This window comes from Physella acuta, unplaced genomic scaffold (genome assembly GCF_028476545.2).
Source record: "Physella acuta isolate Inbredline_101_S28 unplaced genomic scaffold, ASM2847654v3 ptg000362l, whole genome shotgun sequence".
NCBI classification, from domain to species: Eukaryota; Metazoa; Mollusca; class Gastropoda; family Physidae; genus Physella; species Physella acuta.
Genome location: NW_026731881.1, coordinates 738,876 through 759,902, shown reverse-complemented (window position 1 = coordinate 759,902; position 21,027 = coordinate 738,876). Strand labels below are relative to the sequence as shown.

At 41.6% G+C, this 21,027-nt stretch overlaps 2 protein-coding genes across 3 annotated transcripts; both read left to right on the top strand.

Annotated features, from left to right (window-relative positions):
• The first annotated feature begins 6,147 nt into the window (after positions 1-6,147).
• Positions 6,148-14,931, top strand: LOC131941436 (carbonic anhydrase-related protein). The gene is made up of 9 exons (XM_059300691.1): positions 6,148-6,298; positions 7,102-7,296; positions 8,437-8,475; positions 12,088-12,212; positions 13,324-13,419; positions 13,687-13,749; positions 14,118-14,169; positions 14,464-14,576; positions 14,746-14,931. The coding sequence occupies exons 1-9, from the start codon at positions 6,148-6,150 to the stop codon at positions 14,881-14,883; spliced, it is 972 nt and encodes a 323-aa protein (XP_059156674.1). The 3' UTR covers positions 14,884-14,931.
• A 2,579-nt stretch (positions 14,932-17,510) lies between these two features.
• Positions 17,511-20,775, top strand: LOC131941435 (uncharacterized). 2 transcript variants are annotated; one of them, XM_059300689.1, is made up of 3 exons: positions 17,511-17,589; positions 18,385-18,456; positions 19,464-20,775. In XM_059300689.1, the coding sequence occupies exons 1-3, from the start codon at positions 17,547-17,549 to the stop codon at positions 20,396-20,398; spliced, it is 1,050 nt and encodes a 349-aa protein (XP_059156672.1). In that variant the 5' UTR covers positions 17,511-17,546; the 3' UTR covers positions 20,399-20,775. The 2 variants fall into 2 exon arrangements, with proteins under 2 accessions (XP_059156672.1, XP_059156673.1); XM_059300690.1 differs by having other exon boundaries at positions 17,560-17,634.
• Positions 20,776-21,027: the final 252 nt, after the last annotated feature.

Sequence of the window (21,027 nt, the reverse complement as noted above, 5' to 3'; positions counted from 1 at the left end):
GCAATAATTGATTGTTGATGTTCCTAGCTCACAAAGAAAGGCTTAATTATTAATTAGAATTTAATTTGTCGTGCTTTATTAAAATGCATTACAAATTTTACAAGCCACACTGAAAAGATTTTAAACACGATTTTAATGTCAGATGGGGGGAGGGGGTGGGCATTAATTTTTTTTTTAACTTTGTGTCACAACTATAAATAGCATTAAGTTGCGGATATAATAGAATAATAAATAAACACTTTTTTAAAAACTTTTGTGTTTTTACAAGCGACAGAAAAAATGTCTTTATAGGCCTAATTGACATTTTTTAAAACAATAGACAGACGTGTATACGAGCCTGCTGGCGTAAAAAAAAAAAAACAACGAAAGTTAAAAAAAAATCCTGCTTGAAATCTGTTCCAGCTTTTGTTCCCCTTATCTCGATATTACCGCAATATTTGTCCACGCGACATTTCTCTCCTGCTGGGTCAAATCAAACAAATAAACCCCAGACCGTACAGCTTGCTAGCCCCGCCCCCTCACCTCTCGTCTGCTACTTGTCCGGGACCTTTAGCAACTGAAGTAGACCCTCCCCCCATGTTAACAGTGCTGTAAATAAAACAATTAATTTACACAATAAACTGGCTCTACAGTCGGTAGAGTTTTGGCCGTTGGATTCGTTGAATAAAACATTTGCTTCTTCGCTAATACACACACCCTGACACACACATACACAAACACACAAATACACAGCCTGAAACACACACACACACTAGGCTAAAATAGTTTCCGCAAGAAATGTTCCACATGAGGTTGATGTAGATTTGTCTTCGCAACCTTAGTGTAGCATTATAGGTGTGTATGTGTGTGAGGGTGTGTAGTTCAGTATTTAAACACTACACCAGACCTTAGCATTGTCCTAAATCTGGCTTAAAGCGTAAAGCCTGGGTACTCGAGTTTGCTGATATTTTTGGAGAGCTCAAGGTTTTTTTTTGTCATATAGAAAATGTGTGTAATACCAGACGCTTCCAGAAAAACTCTACCTCACCTATCCCAGCCACTTATATGTGGGTGAAGAGTGAAAAGGTTACATGTTGTTAAATTTTAAATTGATAAATTGCGTTGATGGAGACCAACCTACGGCTGACTCATGTATCTGGTGCGATTGTCCTTACAACATAGCGACATCTCCACATCTACATGACATCATCGCAACTTCAGCTTAGCGACATCACAACATGGCGACATTACAACATGGTGACATCACAACATCAACATGGCGACATCACAACATCAACATGGCGACATCATCACATCAACATGGCGACATCATCACATCAACATGGCGATATCACAACATCAACATGGCGACATCATCACATCAACATGGCGACATCATCACATCAACATGGCGACATCATCACATCAACATGACAACTTGACAACTTCAGCTTAGCGACATCACAACATGGCGACATTACAACATGGTGACATCACAACATCAACATGGCGACATCACAACATCAACATGGCGACATCATCACATCAACATGGCGACATCATCACATCAACATGGCGATATCACAACATCAACATGGCGACATCATCACATCAACATGGCGACATCATCACATCAACATGGCGACATCATCACATCAACATAGCGACATCGCCACATCTACATGACAACATCATCACATCAACATGGCGACATCATCACATCAACATGGCGACATCATCACATCAACATGGCGACATCATCACATCAACATGGCGACATCATCACATCAACATGGCGACATCATCACATCAACATAGCGACATCGCCACATCTACATGACAACATCATCACATCTACATGACAACATCATCACATCAACATGGCGACATCACAACCAACTGATGTATCGACGAACGACATATCCGTATCAAGCTTGTTGCCATAGTTACCGCCCTTTGTTCGATAAATTGTGCACGACTGTGGCTAAATGACTGGAGGCGGTAATGACAACAATGGTGACAGTGTTGTGTGTGGTGACTGGAGACGGTAACCATGGCAACTATGGTGACAGTGTTGTGTGTGGTGACTGGAGGTGGTAACCATGGCAACAATGGTGACAACGTTGTGAGTGGTGACTAGAGACGGTAACCATGGCAACAATGGTGACAACGTTGTGAGTGGTGACTAGAGACGGTAACCATGACAACAATGGTGACTGGTGACATTGTTGTGTATGGTGATTGTAAACACGTATCATAGTCTCTACACCCAAAAATTGACATAACATTTATACAGTGAATCATACACCGTTACATGCACTAATTCTCTAGTTCCTGAAGTGTAATATCTCATTTTAACAAATGTTTGGTATGTTGAAATATTTGGTATGTTGAAATGTTTAGTTTTCAGGATAACTGCTACAGTAAATGTCAAGAAAAAAATTTCGCGCTCAAAATGTCACATGGTTGTTCGATAACCTAGAATGTAAGGGGGGAGGGGGGGTTGCATGGGTTCAAAGAAACTAGGTAAATTGTAGCACCTAGGTAAAATGTAGCACTTAGGTAAAATGTCTACTAAGGCTGTAAACTTTGTGCATTGAATTGACACTTAGTCATCAGACCTTAATGAAAGTACGTCTAGTTATCCTATACTAGAGTTTATATTCCCAGTAGAGGAGTGGCACAGACCCTCCCACCGGTTGAATTCACGCATTTTACAGATTATCCCAATTAATACGCTACGAATATACTTTATTTTACCGTTAACAAAATGTAGCTCCTAGGTTAAATGTAGCAACTAGCATACCACGTTGTAGTGGCGTCGTTAGGTCCAGTGTCACCCGGTGCGGAACATCATGGTGTCACAACCCCCCCCCCCCCCCCAACCAAATGGAAAATAGTATATATATATATATATATATATATATATATATATATATATATATATATATATATATATATATATATATATATATATATATATATATATATATATATGTATATATATATGTATATATATATATATATATATATATATATATATATATGTGTGTGTGTGTGTGTGTGACTTAGCAAAAAGCATATTTCTTCTATATATTTTGCACTTTTTTTTTTGTCCTGGTGTCACCCTCTAAATGGTGTCACCTGGTGCGGTACGCAATCCCCGCCTTGCGACGCCTCTGTCTCCTACATAGACCAATCCATTTCAGCCTTAACTTTTAACGTGAAGACATATCTTTAACTTTCTTGAAGTACAGAGGAAATATTGTAATCGTACAAAAAAATCACACATAAGTAATATATCTAATTTTCTACCTGTATCGAGTTCTGAGTAATTTCCGTTGACCTTAATTAGTACTTCACGCTATTTCAGATTTTTCAAAAAACGCATATGAATTTACTAATAATATTTCGCACATATTATACACACTTTGGTGTGCAAATCTTTTTTCTACGAGATTCTATTCTATTTTAAAAAGTTTAAGTAACTAAAAATATTGTCTGTATCCCGAGTTGCCATCCCCCGTAGTGTTATATAAGAATATATATATAACAATATTCGAAAAAGTTTAGGGGATATACTCCCGCTTTATTTTTAAAATTAACTGTTAGCTGTGACAATAAACTCCAAGAAGTGCGAGATAAAGAATTGGTTCCTGAGGCCTCTGAACATAGATAGGAAGGCCTCAAGTCCTTAGTACATTTCTTCACCCCATAATACTACCGCACTAGCTGCACCCAAAGAAGGAACCCCACTGTCGCTGTAAACTAACATTCCTTCACGGTAACCTACCGATAATAATAAATAAATAAATAACTTAGTCTCCTTATATATATATATATATATATATATATATATATATATATATATATATATATATATATATATATATATATATATATATATATATATATATATATGAGACTTTGATTAGAAAACATCCTATTGTTTTCCTCAAAAAACCCTGAAGCACTAAAAAGATTTTGATTAAATTTGCAAGTGGTTTTTGTAGGCTAAAAAAAAATTTCTCAAATTAATGCTGGCTGACGATAGCTCACGATATTAAAACTACTTATTTCATGGTGCTTACACATTTGAAAGCTCGAAACCAATTGGTAACAGATATTCGTGAACATGGAGACATCTATTTAATAACAGATCTATATTTATACATGTAATCTATGAAACGTGTGTGTTGGTCTAATCACTGTCGGCATCCATCTACTTTGTCTTGTTTGTGTCTCCAGTGGTGTTATGTAGTTCACATTCAATGCTTGAGTCTAGGACAGGCTGTTTGATGATCATAGCACCTCTAGGCTATTGTCATCCCCGTTACTTTGTGCCTTATGTTTCTGATACCATATGTTGCCTTATGTTAGCGTGTGCAATATGGCATTTAATAAATTATAATAAATTTGACTAACTGTATTTAAAAATATACATGCATTTATTGTTGTTAGCACGTTAATTTTCATGCAAAATGCAAATGTTTGAAGGATAAAAATGACAGTGTTAATTCGTCAAAGTCAGGTCTTAATAAACTCGACGAACTTAGCTGTTAGTTCTACAAGGGCAGATAATAATGTAATAAACCGATGTTAATTTTACAAGGGGGGTAACTTGTGTGTTATCATGATCGACCAATGGGAAAAGAAATCAATAATCAGTTTGTGGACAAATTTGTGCCGGTAAACATGGTTAGCAGAATCGTGATTTACCTGACCTGTTGGTTAGATGAATCGTGATTTACCTAACCTGTTGGTTAGCAGAATTGTGATTTACCTGACCCTGTGTGCCCTCTCGTTAAATGCTGGATTAGTGGTCAGTTCTTAGTTGTTGGATTAGTGGTCCGTTCTTAGTTGTTGGATTAGTGGTCAGTTCTTAGTTGTTGGATTAGTGGTCAGTTCTTTGTTGTTGTATCAGTGGTAAGTTCTGAGTTGCTGGATTAGTGGTCAGTTCTTAGTTGTTGGATTAGTGGTCAGTTCTTAGTTGTTGGATTAGTGGTCAGTTCTTTGTTGTTGTATCAGTGGTAAGTTCTGAGTTGCTGGATTAGTGGTCAGTTCTTAGTTGTTGGATTAGTGGTCAGTTCTTAGTTGTTGGATTAGTGGTCAGTTCCAACACCCACCTTCAATTAAAAAATAATGTTTGCTGTAAGATTCTAAAACTCAGCAGTTTTGGGCGTGAGTTGACAAGGTTGTTATTTACGCCCAGATTGTGTTTATTGGATTCTTATCTGGAGCAAGACAAAATTGGCCAGGCGAGTCCTTGATTTGCCATATTGTCTGTCACTCACAATTTGCCACATTGTCTGTCACTGACAATTTGGCATCGATCCATCGTGTCGTATTGAGCAAGGTGTCAGCTCCTATCTTTGGAAACCTTCAAATATCTGCTGTACTCACCCTTCTCGCTGACATTTGTTGTTCCACCCTCCACCCAGCCTCGTCTGTCTGGCAGCGAGTTCCAGAGTTGGGTTTTGTTTGATACTGCTGTCGTTTGTGGGACGTCACTTAAATACTGCTGTTTTTTATGTGACGTCATTCAGACACTTCTTTCAACATTTTGACGTCATTCAGATACTTGTGGACGTCCAGGATGTTACGAATTGTGACGTCATGGCGTGACGTCATGACGTGACAAGTTGAACGTGACCGTCAAGCGTCTATCTGGATACATGTATTGACCCGTGGCATAAGTGGATGACGTAATCAATATGTCCATCATTTCGCAATGTGTTCTATAAATAGACCTCCACCTCTCAATCACAGGTCTCATTCATTAGCTGTACAGGAACTAGACCTATGTAAGCAGATCTGTCTTACAGGAACTAGACCTATGTAAGCAGATCTTTAACCCACTGTGTCTGAACCATATTTCTAAGTTTGGAGTGATACGTGTGGATTGTAAAGTGTTAACATGGTTTCTAATGTATGCGTCGTGTCTGAAATAAATAAATTAAGCGATTTGTATTAGCTAGGGTTTAGCTCAGTGTATTTATAAACGAACCCAAACTAAAGGCACTATTGAATTCTCGTGTGCTTGTGGAAGTTTAAAACCTAACCCAACCTGGAGGTTGTGTTTAGAGAACTGATGTGACGTCACAAAAACAGGTACAGCTCACGTGTGTGATGACGTACATGCTGGTTGCTGATTAATTAGGTTAAAACATGGATTCGTTAAAACACCGGGGTCGGGGCCTGCTGCAGAGGAGCAGGGTCGTGGACAGTGGGGAGGGGGACCCCAGTCCCAACCCCAGCCCCATGTACTGGCCAGATAAAGCGGTCAACAGGAAGGTTTTTCACGACCCTAAGAATAAGGGTAGGTAGCTGCTGATTTTTTTGTGTGTGAGTTGTGTTGTGTGGGTAGTTTTGTGTGGGTAGTGTGTGTTTTCTTGTGTGGGTTGTGTTGGTAGTGTTGTGTGAGTTATATTGTGTAGGTAGTGTTGTGATGACCTATAGCTGACTACCGCAGGGTCTACTAATTACCAGATTGCCAACCTTTTAATTTATCAATGTGTTGACGTTCCATGATCGCCTAACTACCTGTTTCATGCACGTGAACGTTAGTTACACCTGTCTGGTTAAGTATTTCAATTTATTTTCCTTTGATTCCACTAAACATTTGTGGGCAATAAGCTGTTGTTGTTGTTACATCTAGGCTCTAGTGTCGTTTCTCCTGATCAAATAGAAGTATTAAATTGACTGAATAAACAGACACGTTTTTTTTTTCCGCTTATCTATTTTTAAAAGTAGACGCGCGCTTTTCCAAGTTTAATTTACATATTTGGTCTCCACATCTCAACACAATACATTTTTTTGTCATGATTGACAAATGTTGATGCTGGTGTTCTCTGTGTGAGTCATTGTTCTTAAATCTTGACTTAGAGGGTGCTGACTAAATATTTGAAAATATTGGCCAAACGTTTTCAAATAATGGCCCATTGTTTCTAAATGTTGGCCAAATATTTTAAAATGATGGCCAAATGTATAAAATATTGGCCAAATTATTTCTAGATGAATGCAAAACGTATTTTTTAATTTAGAAAAACTATTCTTAGAAGTTCAAGAAAATGTAAATCTTGACACCGAAATAAACATTTGACCCCCCCCCATGTTCCACAGAGTGCTCGGAATGGGGCATGTATTACCCAGAGGCCAGCGGAAGTAACCAGTCCCCCATTGACCTCATCTCCAACGACGCCCTCTTCGACAAAACTCTGGCAGAGAAACCGTTAAAATTTAACTACTCCACGTCACGCGAGACTGAGGTACTCAACAACGGCTATACGCTGGTCGTCTTTCCTCGGCCTAAACAAGGTGGGTCATAGGGGTCTGTGGTGGGGGGGGGGGGGTCTGTGGTGGGGGGGGGGGTCAGTGGTGGGGGGGGGGGTCGGTGGTAGTAGAGGTCGGTGGTAGGGGTGTCAGTAACAGAGGGGTCAGTGGTAGAGGGGGTTAGTGGTAGAGAGGGTCAGTGGTAGAGGGGGTTAGTGGTAGAGGGGGTCAGTGGTAGAGGGGGTTAGTGGTAGAGGGGGTCAGTGATAGAGGGGTCAGTGTTAGAGGAGTCAGTGGTAGAGGGGTCGGTAGTAGAGGGGGTCAGTGGTAGAGGGGGTCAGTGGTAGAGGGGGTAAGTGGTAGAGGGGGTCAGTGGTAGAGGGGGTTAGTGGTAGAGGGGGTCAGTGATAGAGGGGTCAGTGTTAGAGGAGTCAGTGGTAGAGGGGTCGGTAGTAGAGGGGGTCAGTGGTAGTAGGGGTAGGTGGTGGGGGGGGGGGTCAGTGGTAGAGGGGTCAATGGTAGAGGGGGTCAGTGGTAGAGGGGGTCAGTGGTAGAGGGGTCAATGGTAGAGGGGGTCAGTGGTAGAGGGGTCGGTAGTAGAGGGGGTCAGTGGTAGTAGGGGTCGGTGGTGGGGGGGTCAGTGGTAGAGGGGTCAATGGTAGAGGGGGTCAGTGGTAGAGGGGGTCAATGGTAGAGGGGTCAGTGGTAGAGGGGGTCAGTGGTAGAGGGGGTCAGTGGTAGAGGGGTCAGTGGTAGAGGGGGTCAGTGGTAGAGGGGGTCAGTGGTAGAGGGGGTCAGTGGTAGAGGGGGTCAGTGGTAGAGGGGTCAGTGGTAGAGGGGGTCAGTGGTAGAGGGGCTCAGTTGTAGTAGGGTCTGTTTTAGAGGGGATCAACTATGGCTGTAGAAGGTTGCCTAAGTGATATAAGTTTTAATTTACTATTGGTTTGTTATGGACTAACTCTACTTCAGCTGTCCAAAAACACGAATATTTAACAAAACCTGTAAGAGTTTGTTTCTACTTTATCAGCTGACAGACCCAAACTTGACCTCATGTGTACAGATATACACACCTCTCAACAAATATAACCTCATGCGTACAGATGCACACACCTCTCAACAAATATAACCTCATGCGTACAGATGTACAAATCTCTCAACTAACACGATCTTTGGTTTTGGTTTCAGTCGACTCGGGACTTAGGATCGAATCCATCGGACGCAGCGGTAAGTTGTGTGTGTTTGACATTTGGAGCGGTAAGTTGTGGGTGTTTGACATTTGGAGCGGTAAGTTGTGGGTGTTTGACATTTGGAGCGGTAAGTTGTGGGTGTATGACATTTGGAGCGGTAAGTTGTGGGTGTTTGACATTTGGAGCGGTAAGTTGTGGGTGTTTGACATTTGGAGCGGTAAGTTGTGTGTGTTTGACATTTGGAGCGGTAAGTTGTGTGTGTTTGACATTTGGAGCGGTAAGTTGTGGGTGTTTGACATTTGGAGCGGTAAGTTGTGGGTGTATGGCATTTGGAGCGGTGAGTTGTGGGTGTTTGACATTTGGAGCGGTAAGTTGTGGGTGTTTGACATTTGGAGCGGTAAGTTGTGTGTGTTTGACATTTGGAGCGGTAAGTTGTATGTGTTTGACATTTGAAGCGGTAAGTTGTGGGTGTATGACATTTGGAGCGGTAAGTTGTGGGTGTTTGACATTTGGAGCGGTAAGTTGTGGGTGTTTGACATTTGGAGCGGTAAGTTGTGGGTGTATGACATTTGGAGCGGTAAGTTGTGGGTGTTTGACATTTGGAGCGGTAAGTTGTGGGTGTTTGACATTTGGAGCGGTAAGTTGTGTGTGTTTGACATTTGGAGCGGTAAGTTGTGGGTGTATGACATTTGGAGCGGTAAGTTGTGTGTGTTTGACATTTGGAGCGGTAAGTTGTGGGTGTTTGACATTTGGAGCGGTAAGTTGTGTGTGTTTGACATTTGGAGCGGTAAGTTGTATGTGTTTGACATTTGGAGCGGTAAGTTGTGTGTGTTTGACATTTGGAGCGGTAAGTTGTGTGTGTTTGACATTTGGAGCGGTAAGTTGTGTGTGTTTGACATTTGGAGCGGTAAGTTTTGTGTGTTTGACATTTGGAGCGGTAAGTTGTGGGTGTTTGACATTTGGAGCGGTAAGTTGTGTGTGTTTGACATTTGGAGCGGTAAGTTGTATGTGTTTGACATTTGGAGCGGTAAGTTGTGGGTGTTTGACATTTGGAGCGGTAAGTTGTATGTGTTTGACATTTGGAGCGGTAAGTTGTGTGTGTTTGACATTTGGAGCGGTAAGTTGTGTGTGTTTGACATTTGGAGCGGTAAGTTGTGTGTGTTTGACATTTGGAGCGGTAAGTTGTGTGTGTTTGACATTTTGAGCGGTAAGTTGTATGTGTTTGACATTTGGAGCGGTAAGTTGTGGGTGTTTGACATTTGGAGCGGTAAGTTGTGTGTGTTTGACATTTGGAGCAGTAAGTTGTATGTGTTTGACATTTGGAGCGGTAAGTTGTGTGTGTTTGACATTTGGAGCGGTAAGTTGTGTGTGTTTGACATTTGGAGCGGTAAGTTGTGTGTGTTTGACATTTGGAGCGGTACGTTGTGTGTGTTTGACATTTGGAGCGGTAAGTTGTGTGTGTTTGACATTTGGAGCGGTAAGTTGTGTGTGTTTGACATTTGGAGCGGTAAGTTGTATGTGTTTGACATTTGGAGCGGTAAGTTGTGGGTGTTTGACATTTGGAGCGGTAAGTTGTGTGTGTTTGACATTTGGAGCGGTAAGTTGTATGTGTTTGACATATGAAACAGCTAGCCTGGTTACTGTACAGACCACACAAGACAACGACAGAAAATTGTAGATAATTATAACCAACAAAGTAAAACAACAGATAACCAGACCAGCCTCCATAACTTTATTGATTTCTCAACTCCAGTTAAAAATATTTCTGTGGAGTTGATCCCATGTAATGAAGATACATTTTTTTAAATTAATTAACTGACAAATGACAATCTTTGTTTTGACATTTCATATTGTACACTATCACAAGACACGTTGTCTCTTATTCTATGTTAGTGAACATGAAGGCACGGGTTTTAACTTGTTTGAATGCAACTGTCTAGACTTGCAACTTTAAAGTTGACTTTAATGAAATACGTCTTGTCGTGAAACCTGGGAGAACCGATAGAAGTATTTCTTCCAAACGTTTCCTCACATTTAAATTACGTTGGGATAAGCTCGTAGTGAAACACATGAAGTTCTTGTACGTGGTTCGGTTAGTGTGGGGTGGGGGTGGGGGTGGGGGTGGGGGGAGGAGGTGGGCTGGGCTGGGTACGTAAAGGTTGTGGTATAGTCGGCTCTACTTGAATCTTGATTACAGTTGCTAATCAAATAAATCCGTTGGCCAAGAAAAAATAGCCAATTAGAAAATAAAAACTGAACAAATAATCAAGAAAAAATAGCCAATTAGCAAATACAAACTGAACAAATGGCCAAGAAAGTGACCTCATGTAGAGGAGAAAAAATGTTACCAAGCGACAATCCAACTGACAACCTGACAACCTAACTGACAACCCAACTGACAACCCAACTGACAACCCAACTGACAACCTAACTGACAACCTAACTGACAACCCAACTGACAACCTAACTGACAACCCAACTGACAACCTAACTGACAACCTAACTGACAACCCAACTGACAACCCAACTGACAACCCAACTGACAACCTAACTGACAACCCAACTGACAACCTAACTGACAACCTAACTGACAACCCAATTGACAACCTAACTGACAACCCAATTGACAACCTAACTGACAACCTAACTGACAACCCCGCCAACAACAGCAAATGTCGTGAGAGATAAATAAAACAAAGGTCGATGTAAGCCTGTTGCCATGGTAACCAGTTAACAAATGATGCGATTAGACTGTTGTAGCCGAGAGAGAAGTTGGGAATCAATAGCTTGGGATTAGTTTACCATGTACATGTCGAGCGATGTGCATATCATACATGACACGGCACGCCAGAACACAGTCTAGATATGGTACGCCACAACACCATCTACATATGGCATACCACAACACAATCTACATATGGCACACCACATGGCACTCCACAACACAATCTACATATAGCACACCACAACACAATCTACATATAGCACACCACAACACAATCTACATATGGCACACCCTAACACAATATACATATGGCACACCACATATGGCACACCACATATGGCACACCACATATGGCACACCACATATGGCACACCACATATGGCACACCACATATGGCACACCACATATGGCACGACACAACACAATCTACATATGGCACTCCACAACACCATCTACACGAGCTAGTTCACACAAACACCCATCACTTAATGTGGTAATACACAGTTGTGTGTGCTGGGTTATAGAAACAAAGGCAAGGATTTATCTTAGGATGGTGTGGGCAATAAAACAAAGTAGACAATATTGTCTAGTTGTTGAAATCAATAGTTGTGATAGGCTAGCCACGTCGTAAGGAGGGGCGGGGCTTAACATACTTACCAACATAACAGTTAACAGGTTTCTAAATAAATAAAAATAAATATGTCCTCTCCCGACAAGACTGTGACCGATAAAAAGATCGTCACAACAGTCTTGCCTAACGTATTGCCTGTCTTGCCTACAATGTTGTGTTGTCTAACGTATTTCCTGTCTTGCCTAACGTATTTCCTGTCTTGCCTAACGTATTTCCTGTCTTGCCTAACGTATTTCCTGTCTTGTCTAACGTATTTCCTGTCTTGCCTAACGTATTGCCTATCTTGCCGACAGTGCTGTCCGGCGGCCCACTACGAGACGGCAGCGAGTACGAGCTGTCAGAGATCCGGTTCCACTGGGGTAAGGACTGTGACCGGGGGTCAGAGCACCTGGTCAACCACAAGGCGTTTCCTATGGAGGTCAGTCTCATGTGGGGGGGGGGGGGCAGGGGTGGGGGCAGGGGGTGGGGGGGGGGCAGGGGGTGGGGGTCAGAGCATCTGGTCAACCACAAGGCGTTTCCTATGGAGGTCAGTCTTATGTGGGGGGTGGGGGGGGGGGGGGGGGACAGGGGGTGGGGGGGTGGGGGGGTCAGAGCACCTGGTCAACCATAAGGCGTTTCCTATGGAGGTCAGTCTCATGTGGGGGGTGGGGGGCAGGGGGTGGGGGGGTGGGGGGGTCAGAGCACCTGGTCAACCATAAGGCGTTTCCTATGGAGGTCAGTCTCATGTGGGGGGGGGGGGCAGGGGTGGGGGCAGGGGGTGGGGCGTGGGGGCAGGGGGTGGGGGGGGGGTGGGGGAGGGGGTCAGAGCACCTGGTCAACCATAAGGCGTTTCCTATGGAGGTCAGTCTCATGTGGGGGGGGGGGGGGGGGCAGGGGGTGGGGGGCAGGGGGGGAGGCAGGCGGTGGGGGTGGGGGTCAGAGCACCTGGTCAACCATAAGGCGTTTCCTATGGAGGTCAGTCTCATGTGGGGGGGGGGGGGCAGGGGTGGGGGCAGGGGGTGGGGCGTGGGGGCAGGGGGTGGGGGGGGGTGGGGGAGGGGGTCAGAGCACCTGGTCAACCACAAGGCGTTTCCTATGGAGGTCAGTCTTATGTGGGGGGTTGGGGGGGGTGGGGGGGTGGGGGGGGGCAGGGGGTGGGGGGGTGGGGGGGTCAGAGCACCTGGTCAACCATAAGGCGTTTCCTATGGAGGTCAGTCTCATGTGGGGGGTGGGGGGGGGGGTGGGGGGGCAGGCGTGGGGGGGGGGTCAGGGCACCTGGTCAACCATAAGGCGTTTCCTATGGAGGTCAGTCTCATGTGGGGGAGGGGGGGCGTTTCCTATGGAGGTCAGCCTCGTTTCAATCATTGGGGCAGGAGTGGGGGATTGTTGTCTAGATTGTGTTGTTTGTCCATTTGTACATGGTGGTGTGTTAATACTTAGGTAAAAAAAATCTTTAGTCTTAACATTGTCTCAACTTTAAAAATTTAGTTAGTATCGCGGAGGAGTGTTTACCTATTGCTAATTAACCTAATTACTGTCCACATGAGCAGATCCAGTTTGTCCATTGGAACTCTAAGCTGTACACAAGCATTGAGGACGCTGTGGGCAGTCGACATGGGATAGCTATAGTCGCCATGTTTGGACAGGTAATGATCCAGGTCAAGGTCACCTGTCCATGACCCAACACCTGGTCAGTTTTAACTGTGACGTCAGTATAGATACTACGTGTACTCACAGCTCTGACCGTAGGTGTGATGTCAAATTTATGGCCAACCATTTTTCTTTAATCAACTACATTTGCCCTTTTGTCTACATTTTATTTCTCAACAATGTATTTTGACTGCAATGCATTAAAATATTTCTGTGTCTCATAGAGCTGTACCCCCCCCTCCCCCCACCTAATGTGTCCCCAGATTGGACGTGAACACAACGGTCTGAGAATCGTGGCTGATGCTCTGGAGGACGTCTTGTACAAGGTGAGTCTGACGTCACTTACCTGAACAATGACGTCACAGTAGTGAGTGGGCTGTATGACGTTGTCAAACGTTGACATCAAGTCCTGGTCAGTGTAAAATCACGTTAGTTAAATAACGTGACAAGTAGACTACACCACGTGATTTGAAGGTGTCACGTGGTCTTAAATCATACGACATCCACACAAGGGAAGTAACACAATGTTGATCTATTAGAAAGGGAGATAATTTGACACGTATAGTCAAACTTTACAACGTGTTTCAGTGTCTACAAATTGTACAACCAAGTGGGTGAATTCTTTTATTTTTAAATTTTGTCGTTTAAACGATAACTTAATAAAATGTATTTTAAAATCTGAAATAAATTCCAGGGTCGACAAAAAACCTTAAACGGTCCATTCAATCCGTCAACATTCCTGCCTGGTGAGTTGTCTGTGTGTGTCTGTGTGTGTCTGTGTGTGTTGTGTGGTTCTCAGTGTGTGTGTGTGTCTGTGAGTTGTGTGGTTCTGTGTGTCTGAGTGTATGCATGTCTGTGTGTTTGTTAATGCGCATGTCTGTGTGTTTGTCTGTGTGTTTGTCTGTGTTTGTCTGTGTGTGTCTGTGTGTTTGTCTGTGTGTTTGTCTGTGTGTTTGTCTGTGTGTTTGTCTGTGTGTGTCTGTGTAGCACCACCACTCACAACCCCATGTAATGACCTTGACCTTTCCACTCTCCGCCAGACCCAGCTCTCTGGGACTTCTGGACCTACGAGGGGTCACTGACCACGCCCCCTTGTTCTGAGAATGTCACGTGGATCGTCCTTAGGTACCCACTGATGACGTCACTACCACAGGTAAGTTTCATCTTCTGATCACAACAGCAACAATTGCTCTAATTGAAAGTACTCAGTTTATCTCAGATCAGGGAGAGAAAGCTGGAGAACTGCGTCCCTTCCAATAGCTCTTACAAGGGCCGTAACCTCACTCAGCCAAAATCATCAATAACCTCCCCTTTTATTTCAGATGGAGAACTTTCGCCGCCTGTGTACATTTGTCAAGGGCGATCACCCCCACCCAGGGGACGACGGGTTCATGGCGGACAACTTCCGCCCACCTCAGCCACTCAACGGACGGCGCGTGCGTGCCTCGTTTCAGAGTTAACATGTCCCAGATTTGTTAACATTTCCCAGATTTGTTAACATTTCCCAGATTTGTTAACATTTCCCAGATTTGTTAACATGTCCCAATTTTGTTAACATGTCCCAGATTTGTTAACATTTCCCAGATTTGTTAACATTTCCCAGATTTGTTAACATTTCCCAGATTTGTTAACAGATTTGTTAACATGTCCCAGATTTGTTAACAGATTTGTTAACATGTCCCAGATTTGTTAATATGTCCCATATTTGTTAACAGATTTGTTAACATGTCCCTGATTTGTTAACAGATTTGTTAACATGTCCCAGATTTGTTAACAGATTTGTTAACATGTCCCAGATTTGTTAACATGTCCCAGATTTGTTAACATGTCCCAGATTTGTTAACATGTCCCAGATTTGTTAACAGATTTGTTAACATGTCCCAGATTTGTTAACATGTCCCAGATTTGTTAACAGATTTGTTAACATGTCCCAGATTTGTTAATATGTCCCATATTTGTTAACAGATTTGTTAACATGTCCCTGATTTGTTAACAGATTTGTTAACATGTCCCAGATTTGTTAATATGTCCCATATTTGTTAACAGATTTGTTAACATGTCCCTGATTTGTTAACAGATTTGTTAACATGTCCCAGATTTGTTAACATGTCCCAGATTTGTTAACATGTCCCAGATTTGTTAACAGATTTGTTAACATGTCCCAGATTTGTTAATATGTCCCATATTTGTTAACAGATTTGTTAACATGTCCCTGATTTGTTAACAGATTTGTTAACATGTCCCAGATTTGTTAATATGTCCCATATTTGTTAACAGATTTGTTAACATGTCCCTGATTTGTTAACAGATTTGTTAACATGTCCCAGATTTGTTAACATGTCCCTGATTTGTTAACAGATTTGTTAACATGTCCCAGATTTGTTAACAGATTTGTTAACATGTCCCAGATTTGTTAACAGATTTGTTAACATGTCCCAGATTTGTTAACATGTCCCAGATTTGTTAACAGATTTGTTAACATGTCCCAGATTTGTTAACAGATTTGTTAACATGTCCCAGATTTGTTAACAGATTTGTTAACAGATTTGTTAACATATCACAGATTTGCACACGTTAAAATGTTATTGTACCGGCAATCAACAACCAAAGATAAATATTGTACATACCGGCAATCAAAAGTTACAATGTTAATTGTACCTGTTATGGTATAATGAGCTCAACACATTCCAAACACCAGTGGCATAGGTGACGTGTGACATATAGGGGTGTCAAAAATAGGGAGCTACACCCCTCCTCCCCAGAGGGTGTCAAAAATAGGGAGCTGCCCCCTTCTTCCCTTCCCCCCACCTCCCACCGAGGTTATGAAACAAAAGCTATGCCACAGGCAGATACGACGTTAATTGCATTTATCCAAGGGACATAAACAAGAAATAGTCACTAACTCGTAAAACAGTTGTGATCTTTCTAATTGTGTCCCTTGTTTTGTGTTTTTTTTTAAATAAACAAATATTTCACTTGTTTTACTAACTTTTTTTTTTACAGTGTGCGTGGTGTGTGTGTGTGTGTGTGTGTGACTGTATCGGTTTTTTATGATCACATCTTTAGATCAGTTTTAATAATTTTGATCAATCTATTTTTAGTGAATCTTGGGATGCAGTGGCGTAGCGAGGTCGGGTGTCACCCGGTGCAGCACTTAATGGTGTCACCCCCCAGAGGCGTAGCGACCCTTCCTGGGGACACATTTTCAATTTGCACCCCCCTCAAACTTTCGATTAGCACCCCTCCCCCTCAAGTTTTCGATTTGCACCCCCCTCCCCCTCAAACTTTCGATTTGCACCCCTCCCTCAAGTTTTTCTCTATGTATTTTGCTATTTTTTGCCTTGGTGTCACCCCCCTAAATGGTGTCACCCGGTGCGGTCCGCACCCCCCGCCCCCCCCCTCGCTACGCCTCTGTTGGGATGTCAACACAATAATGTAAACATTTCTGGAGGTCCAGTAGCCTTCAGTCAGTGATTATTTAACAAATAATTTCATTCTGATGATTTTGCGGTCAAAGGGAGGCTACCGGTAAAATATTTTTCTACAGCAGTAAACCAGAGTTGTCTGCACATAATAAAAATAAAATATTCTTGTGGATCTCGATTAGATAAATCATATAAAATAATTGGCTAAGTTAGTCTATAACTCGTCAGGGGAACAGCCAATGATGTACCGAATACAGAACAAGTCAAAAAGAGTTGCAAAAAAAAAAGGGAAAAACAATAATAATCTGCACTAGTTTTATTTTTAATCGCTTTTAACACTTCCCAGTATCGGTGATTTAATTTTTTTTATCCCCACATATTTTGTCCCACCACAAATTTTTCCCCCCACATATTTTGCCCACATATATTTCCTCCCACATATTTTGTCCACATATATTTCCCCCCACATATTTTGTCCCCACACATTTTGTCCCCACACAATTTGTCCCCACACAATTTGTCCCCAAATGTTTTATCCCCACATGTTTTGTCCCCACACAATATGTCCTCACATATTTTGTCCCCACACAATTTGTCCTCACACATCCTCACCTGTTGACAACCTTCCAGTCACCCTCACATGCTCAGCGATCGTTATGTGACGTCATAGCTTATCCCAATCACGTGACTGGCGACATATGTTGACAACAAACAAAACATATTCATATGAAGCCTGCTATGGTAGGCTTTACTAGTTATATTTCTATTTTACTACATTTGGGGAAGGTAACAACGCTGTATTTGTAATGTTGGATAAATGTTATGTTTAAGGTTTCGTTAAAGATTATACTTAAGTTTATATTTTGTGCTAGGCCTATTTATTTGCTCATGTTTATTATTTTGTGCTGTAGCTAGAAGTCGGTTAAACTTTTCAAAAAATGGGATCGTGTAAAGTTAATGATTAGTCTTGGGATCGTGTGTATTGCTATCTTTAGTTTGTCATTAATGTTATTTATAATTGTTTGAATTATTGTCAGGCATTCGCTTTAAAGTTTAGTAAGATCATGTTTTATAGATCATGTTTTATAGATCATGTTTTATAGATCATGTTTTGTAGATCATGTTTTATAGATCATGTTTTATAGATCATGTTTTATAGATCATGTTTTATAGATTATGTTTGCGTCCAAATATATAACCCTAACCCAGACGTGTCCACAAATCTAATACACTACCGTAAATAATTTACATAGATTTTTACCCTGGGACGTACAGATGATAAACAAAACTAACCTCACACGTTTCATGAAAATACCCAGATTTAGCACATCTAAAAAGTTTTTTTAACATTCTCAAAAATGTGTTACCAACGGTAGCGTACAATCACCCATTAAAATCTGATGAATATCAACTTAAAAGGTAAACCGCTGATACTGCGAAAGTCACTAATGATTTATCAAAATAATTTATTTGTACATTTTCTCACCGTTATTACTTGACTAAATAGGCCTACATTTTGCTGTTTTATATTGCCAGTAAATAAATTCAGTCGTCTATCTGAACACAACAGTATGGCCAGTCAAGAGGACATATCCAAATATTTTACAGGTAATGTCCATTTATTGTCTTGTCTTTAAATAAAATAAACCGGGAGTGATCTCCCCTAAACTTTCTCGAATATTCTAATATAACACTACGTGGGATGGCAACTCGGAATATAGACATGATTTTTGTTTACTTAAACTTTTAAAAATAGAATAAAATCTAGTAGAAAAAAGAATTGCGCACCAAGTGAACGCCAAAGCAAAAAGCGCATAATAGTGCGCAATATTATTAGTTCTTTATAAATTTACATGAGTTTTTTGAGAAATCGGAAATAGCGTAAATTAGTACTTCCGGTCAACGGAAATTACTCAAAATTTGATAGAAGGTAGAGAATTAGATCTTTTACTTACATGTGAAATTTCATTTATCTATCTGAAATAGTACTCAAGTTATAGGCTTTTGAAAAATTCAAAGTAGAAAAAGTACCACTTCCGGTTGTCGGAAATCGCTCAAAAGTTGATACGGATCTACGATTTTGATAAAATACCTATATATGAAATTTCATCAACCTAGCTGTAACGGTACTCAAGTTATCGTGTTTACACACAGACACACACACAGACAGACACACAGACATACGGACAGAATTGCAAAGCTCAGTTTTTCAGACTGGATTACGCATAAAACCTCTTAATTTTGATAAATCTGGATTGATATTTTTTGCCCGATTAAAATAAGTCCTCTATACTTCGGATGTGATGAAGGACTGAGGTGTAATACGGTGAAAATTGTTAAAATTTCAAGTGATTTTTGTGCACGATTACAATACTTTCTCTATACTTCGTATAAACGAGAAAGTAAAAACAATCCTGGTCCAGGGAACCAATGACGACAGGACGTGCTGATGTTGTTGTGTTGAAACTTTATTTGTTGACGTCACGAGCGGCTTGTGGTGGTGATGGCTGAGATGGTTGTGGAAATTGTTAGGATTTTAAAATGTTCTATTTTGTCCAAGTTGAATAGCTTCTAAAAGATGTACAGTTCTAAAATTGTTTTCCTCTCCTGTACAGGTACACACGAAGTACAAGAATGTGCTGAAGGTCAAGGTGAGGCAGATCTACACACGCAGATGGCACATTGCAAGAAAACTCCTGGTCACCTGGGGTTTATACCTGTCAATAGATTAACTAATGAACATTTCCCTTCTGGTTACCATGACAACGACCTATATAAGTTTACAAAAGCTGTGGCTGACCTAACCGTCAGGATAGCCGTTAAGTTCACCAGTCCAGACAGACCAGAGTTTATTCCAGGCACTCAAGACCCATATCCGTTCTACAACTCCAGGGGCACCAGTTTACTCCGGACAGGGACTGGGAGGGTGTGTGAACTAATCAAAGACACCGAGGGTACGAACGGCTCCAGACATTGTCCATGTCCTGAGTGTGAGCACTCGGCCACGCCCAGCAAGGTGTGGTGGGTGGTTCACGTGGTGACAGCCAAACACGTGGTGTATGACACCAGTGAGGCGAGACAGTCCAGCTGTCGGCTGTGGTTTGATAGGGAGAGATGTCCAAAGGTCAACATTTATGGACGGGAGGTGCCGGGATCAAACGTCGATGGCGACCTGTGCATGATGTTTTGTTGGACCCACGACACGAGGACCGCTGATAAACTGGATGAGATGCTGGGACGTTACGAGGATCTGTGTGCTGTAGTACGGGACAAGTACGAGAGTCGTAGAGATGTGGACAAGCTGACCATCATAGTGTCACATCCTCATGGCTGTTCTAAGCAGGTCTCTGTGGGTCACTGGGTACACAGACAGGAGGTGGGCATGCTAAAACAGATCCGGTACTCGTACACAGCCTGTACCTGCCCAGGTAGCAGTGGGGCTCAGGTGTACAGGGTGGGGTGGGGGTGGTCTGCCCATACCCACAGTGGAGCTAACGCCAACTCTGGTGGATTAAATTACAGTGGGTTGGCTGGTGACACTGATTGGTAGTTGTCTGCCCATGTCTCAATGTAAACAAACATGGCGTTTGTTGTTTACATATTCTGTTAAGATAAGCAAACGTTCATAGATCTTGTTTTTAGCGGCATGAAAAAAAAATTTCAACGTTCTACAACCGTCGATTACAATAATACAATTAAAAACTCATTAATTTGTGTCTTATTAGCATGTAATAAAGATGTACATCTGAATAATATAAGTAGGCAAATGATCTTTTATAAATTATTTTTTGTTTGATAGCCAATAAATTTCAATATAATTTTATGTTTTATTTAAATTAGTGTAGAGTGATTTGTTGAATCAAGGACAATTTTTAAATCGAAAAAAAAAACTTTCAAGAAAACAAACACTAATTAAAGTTCAGGAGAAGGTTGATATAATTTTGAATTAAAGCTATGATAAAGATGGCGCTTTCTAAATCTTTGGTTGTTGATGTGGGGTGGATGGTGTTTTATTGTTTACAAGATCTATTCAGAAAGGTTTGAACAGGGTACACACTATAGAAATAGTCTCAAGTTCTTTGACTGATTCCCTCGAGCACTCTAAACAAACGAAGAAAAACAATTTCTATTCAGAAAAAAAATATATTTAGATTGATATTTCTTTTAGACTGAATATTT